The sequence below is a fragment of the Pyxicephalus adspersus genome, chromosome 3 (genome assembly GCF_032062135.1).
Source record: "Pyxicephalus adspersus chromosome 3, UCB_Pads_2.0, whole genome shotgun sequence".
NCBI classification, from domain to species: Eukaryota; Metazoa; Chordata; class Amphibia; order Anura; family Pyxicephalidae; genus Pyxicephalus; species Pyxicephalus adspersus.
In genome coordinates, this window is record NC_092860.1 from 130,591,651 (window position 1) to 130,601,837 (window position 10,187).

The 10,187-nt window shown below is 38.1% G+C and overlaps 1 protein-coding gene across 1 annotated transcript; it reads right to left on the bottom strand.

Moving 5' to 3' along the window:
* Window positions 1-1,486: 1,486 nt before the first annotated feature.
* Window positions 1,487-6,147, bottom strand: SMIM20 (small integral membrane protein 20). The gene is made up of 3 exons (XM_072406362.1): window positions 5,979-6,147; window positions 4,076-4,132; window positions 1,487-1,754 (listed from the first exon to the last, which is right to left on the bottom strand). The coding sequence occupies exons 1-3, from the start codon at window positions 6,082-6,084 to the stop codon at window positions 1,717-1,719; spliced, it is 201 nt and encodes a 66-aa protein (XP_072262463.1). The 5' UTR covers window positions 6,085-6,147; the 3' UTR covers window positions 1,487-1,716.
* Between the last annotated feature and the right edge of the window lie 4,040 nt (window positions 6,148-10,187).

Genomic DNA, 10,187 nt, shown 5'->3' on the forward strand with positions numbered 1-10,187 from the left:
ATCCCAATTATTTTTGTTTTTATTTTTTTCCACGTAATGGATATGTAATGGATATTCTGCATTTACATTCTAAATTGTACAGTGCAGATTAGGGTAAAACCTTATAAGAGTTCTTTATTTTATACTTAGTTTAAGAAAAGTTTGAAGGTTTCAATACCAAAATATTGATTTCTATATATATATATATATATATATATATATATATATATTAGTTTTTACTTCTTTGGTAAAACCTTTAGGCAAATCTGTGTTTTTATCCACGGACTCAATTTGCTTACATTGGTGTAGAAAAAGTGACCAACACCCATTGCCACTGACCCCCCCTCCCCACACCTCCCCACACCTCCAGTTTTCTTGGAATTTACAGGGACTCTACAAATTTGACATGCACCATAAGCCTAATATTATTAGGATTTTGTTTGCAAATCTGCAAAAGTATCATAAAACTGGATTAACACAACTTTCAGCCGTGCTTATAAAACTTTGTTAGACATGGAAAATCTAACAGGTTATTTGCTTAAAACCAAAGATACAACAAATGTTAGTTGTAAGCCCAGTTCCATTAATGTAAAGGTGGGCAAGTTCTGAACCTCTATTGCAATGTTTCTCAACCAGGGTTCCTTGAGAAATGAGCAGTTTGTGCCTCTCAGGTCTATTTAACAGACACCAGTGATCTTTTTGGCTACTTGTAAGGCTGACATTGTTCTCTACAGCCATGCAAGAGGTATTCCAATGGCCACCTAATGTAATGTGAACTGTGGATGTAATAATTATTCCAAGGGTTCCCTAAATACCTGAATATTTTTCAAGGGTTAATCCAAGTTAAAAAGGTTGAAAAACACTGGGCTATACCATCATTATTCTGATCTTGACTATGAATTTTTATTATAGTCATAATGTGTAACTTACTCCCTTAGCAGAACCAAACCTAGACAAAATAAAACATGATACAGCAGAGGAGAAATGTGTCCTTTTTGCCAAAGAACTAAAACTGCTTCCAGCAAATCTTCCTCTTGCTATTAAAATACCTGCTTTTGTCCAAATTTAACTTGAACCCTTTCAAAGGGCTCAACTGCCACCCAACAAAATTCCCCACACAGTGCAGGTTCACACATTGCAGAGGTATGATACCTCCTAAAAGAGGAAATAAAGTCAAGCTCGGGGATGAGATAACTGAACATGACAATAACAAAATGTTTAGAATCCTTGTCTGCGCCAATATGGAGTCAGGAGCTTCTCTTAGGTAACAGTGTTCTCCATTTTAGCAGGGCGCACCACCCGGAACTTTTTTAGTAACCACCCAACTGTTTTTGGTTGGTTAATAAAAAGTTAGATACAATACAGGGGCTACCACCCACCTACAGCTTCTTCCCACTCCCACCAAAATTTCTTTGGAGAATTTTGACTACCATTGCTGGCAGCATAACTGATCTACTGTGTAGGACCAGGTTTGTGTCCCTGGCCAAGCAACAGATCAACAAGAACATTGTATACAAATGACATTTATTTATACAAACGTATATGAGCTTCACCACCTGTCCCTTCCCATTTTACAAGGTCTCTATATATATTTATATTTCTAAACATATTTACATAAAAAATTCTATCAGAGAAACACACAAAAATTATTATTTATTATTTCTGTACAATATCCAGAGTGAACAGGTTTACATCACAAATGTAAACTTGGAAGAACCTCATCGTTCAGCTTCTTCTTTACTTCCTGGAAAAGGGGTCAGTCCATACCTTCAGCCCTTAAAAAAATGAAAGGGAAATGCTTGGTAAACATTCTCTCATCCTTAATTATACAATGTCAAGTGTTGTGGGGGGCATTATATTATAAAATATCCTAAACCAAAAAAAATCTACTTTATTTTTACCAGCTAACAGGATTTCTAGGTTTTCTTTTCAAAATTCATAAAACACTTTCTGTGGTATAGTTACCAGACCAAAAGGAAGCAAATAGGAAAAGTAAGGTTTGGCTTTGGACTTGTATCTATAGCATCAGCTTGAGTTGACATCAGAGAACAATCAGAATTCATTGACAGGTGCATCCAACTTTATTTAACATTATTCTGGCCTTCCTCGTGTGGATTTTATTATTATTACAAAGTATTTATATAGCGCTTTCATATTATGCAGCGCTGTACAAGTCCATAGTCATGTCACTAGTTGTCCCTCAAAGGGGCTCACAATCTAATGTCCCTACCATAGTCACATGTCATTAATACGGTCAAAGGTCAGTTATGGGGGAAGTCAATTAACCTAACTGCATGTTTTTTGGTATGTGGGAGGAAACCAGAACACCCGGAGGAAACCCACGAAAACACAAAGGGAACCTCCAAACTCCATGCAGATAGTGTCCTGGCCGAGAATCAAACCTGGGAACTAGCGCTGCAATGGCCACCATGCTGCATCTCCATAGACTTAAGCCTGTAGCCCGTAAGCCAAGGCTCTTGACCGAAAAAAATGAACACGGTCACAATCATAAATACTTTGTTTGGAGAGAACACAACATTGCCTATTACAAAAAAGTACACCATCATGCATGTGAAGCATAACGGTGGATTTCTAGCGTTCCAATGGTGTGATATACAGCAGCACTGGCACTTAGTGAAACCAAATAGAAGACTGAATGAAATAGTAAGCTGCCCTTTAATGGATACAGCAGAAGTGAAGGTGCTGGAGGGGTCATCCCAGTTTCCTTACCTCAATATTATAAAATTATTTTGGGGGGATCTTAGTTCATGCCCAAGAATTTATGAAACCTGGATGCTTTTTGCCAAGAAGAATTAGTAGCTTTAGCACCCGAGATAATCAAGGACGTCATCCACAACAATCACAAAAGACCGCATGCCCTCAATGACAATAAAGGGGGCAATGTGCATTAACGACTAAGGGTATGAAAACTTTTCAACATCTCATTATTTCCTATTGCTATGTTTTGTTTAATGGTTGTGCTATTCTGTGATACTTTACAGAATAATTTGAATGCCATTAAAGGGAAATTAAATGTGTTTTGCCTGATCACTTATCCTCACTTTACACAACAGCAACAGGAGAGGGGATGGATGGGCCCAGCCGCTCCCCAATATGACATTATAAGACATGTATATTGTTATTAGCGGTCTGGTGTACTTATTTCAAAGCGGTTTGATATATAGGAGAGATACAATCAATTGAAAGCTCCTTTTTTTTCAGATATAATATATAATATTTTTTTCAGATATAATATTTTTATATATAATATTTTGTTAGCCGAGTAGCATAACATCCACAACACTGTGGTCTTTTCTTGATTTATAGTTTAAAAGCATTGCACTAAAATTCAGGGGCTGACCTAAGTCTGAAGAATTGGTGTTTGGTTACTCTTACAGTCATTTCTCCTCTAATGGGATTACAAACATATTAGGTCCTTTGAAAATTGATATTTGAGAGATCACATTGTATAAACTGTTTCATATGTGCTGAAAATTGTTTTGTATGCCCAAAGAGACAAAGGCTGCGCACACATGTTCAATAATTCACATTGGAAAGGATCTTTCCAAAAGACTGAAATATGCATGAATTAGCACTATACATACAGTGTCGTTCTGTTCTATGGACAGGGGAGGGGGGAGAACGATGGAGCAGCACCCCGATGCAATCTCTCCCCTTCACTTGTATTACGGTTGTTCGTCTATCCTCCAGGACAGATGAACGATGGTGGACGAACATCAGATTCTCATCGGATACTAGCCCTGAAGCAAATATTGGACGAGAATCATCTGGCATGTGTACGTAGCCTTTGACTTTTTTTCCTCTATTCTTAATAGTTTATGTGAAGCAGTTGCCCCTGAGTAACACTAGAGGGTGCTACAGGGAGAATGAGGACTAGGGGGGTATTAAGTAGTAAAACCTGTCCACTACAAAAAAATTGTGTTATTGCCATGAGAGAGAATCAAATGTCTTCCTGTTCTCCACTTTTTCATGAAAGGCCCCCAGTTGTTTATAACACTGACAGTAATTTTGGTGAAATGCCATCAGAACATTTTGAATGGCCAAAATGAAGTTTGTCTTTGATTGTTAAATATACCTGGAGGCTGCACATCCTCCTGTAGGATTCCAGCTCGGTTTATTTCTTGTTCTTTCTCTACAAAATAGACACAGTACATATATATATATCAGTACACACATATTAATCTTTTATTTGATTTACCCAGTGCCAACATATCACACAAACTGGGTTGTGTATAAACTGTCATCCCTGTTGGTAATCAGAGGGTAATACAACATATCTTCATTTTCTTGTAATTGGCTAATTGGGACAGCTGCAACATAATAAATTACATGTTACCATACACTGATACTGTAGTATTTTGGGAGATTTTTTGCTGCAGACTTCTGCTACGAAGATGAGGACCCCATGTAGCCCCTTTTATTTATTAGATTTTGGTTGTTTTAGCCATGGACTCTCTGCATCACATGTGAACAGTATGAATGCTGATGTTGAGGAACATCAACACCTCCAGACTGACTAATATTGAGCCATTAAGGTTTTATGATATTTGAATATACATCTTCTAGATCAGTGATTTTCAACCACTGTTCCGTGGCACACTAGTGTGCCGTGAGAGATCTTCAGGTGTACCGTGGGAAATTATCCAATTACCATTGTCGAGTGCCTGTGCTGTAGTGACTGGCAGAGTAATGTAATACTCTTCCATGTCAGTGGGTGGCAGTAGGTAGCTCAAGCGCCTTGTTTATTTTTAGAGGCGAGAATTAGCTACAAAGTGTAATTTTGTAACACTTTTGATTTGTGGTGTGCCGCAGGATTTTTTTAATGTAAAAAATGTGCCGTGGCTCAAAAATGGTTGAAAAACACTGTTCTAGATTGTAAGCTCTTCAGGGCAGGGTCCTCTCCTCCTCTGTCACTGTCTGTATTCGTCTGTGATTTGCAACCTCTATTTACATGCTATATAATATGTTGGCGCTATATAAATCCTTTTTAATAATAATAATAATAATAATAGTAATAAATTGTTGCATCTCAGTGCATCTCTAGGAATATATTTATTATTATTATTAATATTAATATTATTAATAATATTATTATTAATAAGGACTGGGAGCTCTTGAAAGGAGTACTGAGGCAGAAAGCTGTTTTTAGAAAGCCATGTACAGCACTCTGGTGGCTTTTCCCATTAGCCATAAGCTTACTGCTTTGCACTGAGAAGCCCAGGGACCTGAAGTTGTGTAATAAAAAAAGTTATTTGAACATTTCATTAACATGTCAATACAGGTGGAAATGATAAAATATAATATTAAACTTCAGATTTAAATTTCAGTTTTCCTCAAAGGCTGTGGCCTTATGTACTGTCTGCAGCCTGACTGGTAAAAATCTTGTAGGGCTACCCAGGCAATAAAGTCCTATAGAATGAATGATCCATACCCATACTGCAGGGGTACAGCTGTGTATACTGAGAGTCTAGGGGCACGGCTGTGTATGGCCGTGTGTACGGGGGGAGAAGAGCGTATGGCCGTGTGTACGGAGGACTGGGTAACAGCTGTGTATATACAGAAAAAAGAGGGCACAGTATACTGAAGGGTTAGAAGACACAGCTGTGTACATTTGGGGCAGTAGGGGGGATAAAGGGGTATGACTTGAGTATATTAGCGGGATAAAGGGGTATGGCTGAGTATATTAGGGGGGATTAAAGGGGTTCAAATGAGTATTAGGGGGTGGTGGCAGCATGGGTATTCATAAAGTGCAAATCAGGGGTATGGCTGAGTATATTAGAGGGGGGTAATGGGGTATGGCTGAGTATATAGGGGGTGGTGGCAGCATGGGTATACATAAAGGGCAGATCAGGGGCATGACTGTGTATATAAGGAAATAATAGAGGGCTCAGTATAGGGTTAGGAGGCACAGATGTGTATATTGGGCAGTGGGGGGCACTGCTGAGTATAAGCACACCCCACACAAAGGCCGCACTTACTGTATTCATCTATGTGTGTCATCGGGTGGTAGATGATGGGGTACAGGGTTGCAGCTATGGCAACAACGAAACCCCCAAATATCAGCACTCCCTTCTTCCCAGCCATGGAAACCCAGCAAGGGCACACACTGTACACCAATCCGGAGCCGGAAACTACACGCAGACCATCGCACCTTCTGATTGGTGGGAATGTTACAGTGTCATGAAACAAGGCTTTCCATTGGTTCCCATTAAATGCTGAAGGCGTCGAATACACGTTTGAGCACCACGTGATCATTATTTGTAATGACATCCCATACTGCACAGGGTGAACAGTGTGGGATTGTCATCTGTGTGCAAACCGACATGAGCGTGAATTACTAGCAAAGATTCATAGACGGGTCAATGAAGAGCGTCCCATAAATATTCATTTCATTTGTTCTAATAATAAACCTTTTTATATTATCTCTCACCGCGCCCCCTGCTGGACTGCTCAATAAATTTAACTGCAAACTATTTTAAAGTTGACCTTGTAATAAGTTTACCCTGACCCCTCTCTGAAATTACCACTGGTAGGTGCAAAAAAGAGAAGGTTTTATACTTACCCCCATCTTCCCCTTATTTTCCCCCCATCAGTGTAAGAGGCCCTCTGTAAGCAGTTTCAGCATGTTGGACTGGTGATGATGCTCCTTACATTGGTGTAAAGAAGGTAAACATTGGAGGAAATAATACCTGTTAAAACAGAACATTCAGGACACTGACTCCTGTAGGCTCTAAATGAAAACTGCCTGTGTTCACATTTCCACTGGCCCGCAGCCTCTGTCATAAAATCAATAATATGCGGCCCGCCAGCACTGTTGACTACAGTAAAAATACACGTGTACCAAAAAGCTATTTTATATTTCTTTACAGTTGATCAACTGCCTTGCAATTATCGGCCCGCTACTGGGTGGGCATAATCGGCAGGACGGGAGTCTCCATGTGTGCAAAGGGAATCCCCTACGTCATAGTTGTGCGGGACCCACACGGACCACGCCTACTCTGATTCCAAGAATGTGCTCTGCAAAAAGCCCACACTGCCACTGGACTCTGTGCACAGGGAATCCTTCATGTCACCCTGGTGGGCATGTGCTGTGCGGGAGCCCATGCCCACACTAACCCTGAGTACGTGTGGAAATAGTCTGGCCCTCTTTGCTAAAAGTTTGGACACCCCTGGCTTAGGGCAATTTATTATTATTATTATTATTATTATTATTATTAAAGAGTCGGACAGAGTGGACTTCAAATGAAGTGAAAATCAGAGAGGGTGGGGTAGGAAGGACTCTGTATGTACAGTTAGGTGAGAGAAGGAGACCCACACCACCCCCTACTTTGTTGCCAGGTCAATGAGAGAAGAGACATGAAGTGCACCTCCTAATCAGCAGGGTTTGTATAGAAAAGGGAAAGCTAGCTTTGACCATAAACCAGGAAGGAAAAGGTAGAGGAGAAGAAGGTAAGGTGATAACAGATCCCTAAAATATTTTTCTCTTTCCCAAATTTTAAGCGCATAAGCTGTAATTGGGAATAATAAATTAGACCAATTTGTGGGGGATAGCAAAGGTGGAGGATACCTAAATAAATGATCACCTTTACCTATTACCCATAGTGGTACTTTGAAATGTAGCCAATGACAACACTCAAGATTCCTAGTTCTGTTTCTGTGTTTGTATAACTATATGCGCCCACCTCCATTGCTGTTCAGCTACTGGAGCAGTGCTTGCACAGACTTATTTTACAATATGAAAGGCTTTATGATTTACTTTGCACAAAAAATGAAATGATAGCAAACATAGCCTAATGTTTGCGCTCAGAATACTCCTCATTGTGACTTACATGTGTATGTGGAAATAAAATAGATTTAACAATGTCAAATGAATCAGTGTGTTATTTATTGCACTACACGGCAGTGTAAACGTCACATCAAAAATGGTTTTCTTCTTTCCTGTCTACTTACTGAATGCAATCATATTCAGTCTTTAAAGGGAAGCTGTAATAGTTTTAAAATACTATGGGCCTGATTTATTAACCCCCCTAGCATTCTAATTCTGTCCATATTTTCATGCAAAAAGCGTTACATTTTTTACATGGAAATTTATTTTACATTGTAGGGCTTTAATTCTTAATGCATAACTCACGGAAATATGTCCAATATTTAATAATAAACTTTAAATAAAAAAAAAATAAAAATCTCTAAAAAAAAATACAGAAACATGTAATATAACTGTACAGTAGCATGTATAATATATATATATATTATAATTAAATATATATTATATAGAGATTTCTTTGTATTGGACTCAACATAGCTATTTTGTATTGAATTCAATACAAACTGTTTTAAGATTCCCACCACTTCTCCCGCCCGCACCAACGCATGCACAGACTTCACCGGGAAACCACGGAGAGCGTCACTGCAGGGACCAGCAGGACGCCAATGAAACAAGGTAAGTGTTTTTTTTTATGTTTTTAGCGACCCCGAGTGTGACTACCGCTTTTAGCATGTAAAATCCACCCCGAGTCACACTCGGGATTACCGCTAGGAGGGTTAAGGCTGGAGAAGATACACTTTCATCCGTGAAGCTGGGTGATCCAGCAAACCTGGAATGGATCTGGTAAAGGATTGACAACATTTACTAACAAATAGCAAGGTAATCTATTCCAGGTTTACTGGATCACCCAGCTTCACTGATGAAAATCTATCCTCTTCAGCCTTGGAGGCCCAATGTGTATTTGTTTATTTAGAGTTTACAAGTTTTTAAAGTAATGTTTTAAGTAGTTTTAGTTTTTACCTATATGAAAGAACTGTCAAATAAACATTGAATACAGAAAGTACCTTTATGCCAGGATTTGCAGAGAATATTAGATTTTCTAGAGAGAGAGAACAATCCTGTTTGGAAACTTTATGTGGAGCAGGACATGGGGTCACTTTGATAAAGCTATGGCTGTAAGCTTTGAACTTCTGTGTACCAGGACAGAAAATCCCACAAATAAGGAGGACACTATATTTTTAGTCCAGTGATAAAGGATCAGACATCTGACATTGTTTAAATTCCTGTATATGCCTTTCTACCTTGGAAAAGCCCATAGGAGGTATAGGTGTCACTGGCGAAGGAAAAAACTCGGCAATGAGTTACAAACAGAAAAAAACTTACTCTATCCAAAATTACCAAACAAAACATTGGCTGGATTTGGACTTTAAGGCCTTACGTGAAGGGAAACCTAAAGTGGTACCTGCTGTCTGTAATAATATAAAATATTCATACACAACACTTCATTGTACTTCATTGCACTTACTGTATTGTAAGTCCTCAGCATTAGTAATACAAAGCAATTGCTTATTAATTAAATACCATACTGGGGAATGGTTCATGTTTACCAGTATAATATAGAAGATATTGTGTACCCCAAATGTCAGGTACATAGGTGAGTGGTTGTGTTACAATGTAGACTGATAGTCTATAATCCCAGGATTGTGACACTTAAATAAGTTTTTGTTTATACTAGATGTAGTCACATGTATAGCGTACACTTTGTGCCTGCATTATCCCCTTATCAATCTACAAACACAACTAAAGCAAATGTATGTATGGAGGCCTAGAAAAACTTAAAGAAACCATGGCAACAGTTTCAATATTCTATTGTAATGAGTAAACAGAGCAATCAACAGCACAATGCATAAGCAGCATAGCAGACAAATATCATGTCAGACCTGAAAAAACAATGTATGATAGATAAATAACAATGTAGATATGCTACAGTTCATCCATAAGATCCTGAAGAATAAAACATTATCGCAACGCAAAGGTCTCAATAGGCTCTTACCATTAGAAAATTAATACATTTGAACAATTAATGCAAAAAGTCCATTGTTTGAATATGCTAAAACAAAAGAGTATTTGCCACCTACATAAAGAATATAAATTCATAATTAAAACCATTATTACCTTTTACACTTTCAAAGTGTTATTATCTTGAAGGGCCCTTGTGGCTTGTGAAGAAACAACGGAGAAGCTAAAGATTGTATAAACTTGTCACAAATACACTATTCAGAATCAGTCCACTGAAATTCCTGCAGAGACACTTTACTAAAGAAATAAATTCTGCATCACAAATAAAAATTTATGATTTTTAAACATATGGTATATATATATATATATATATATATATATATATATATATATATATATATAT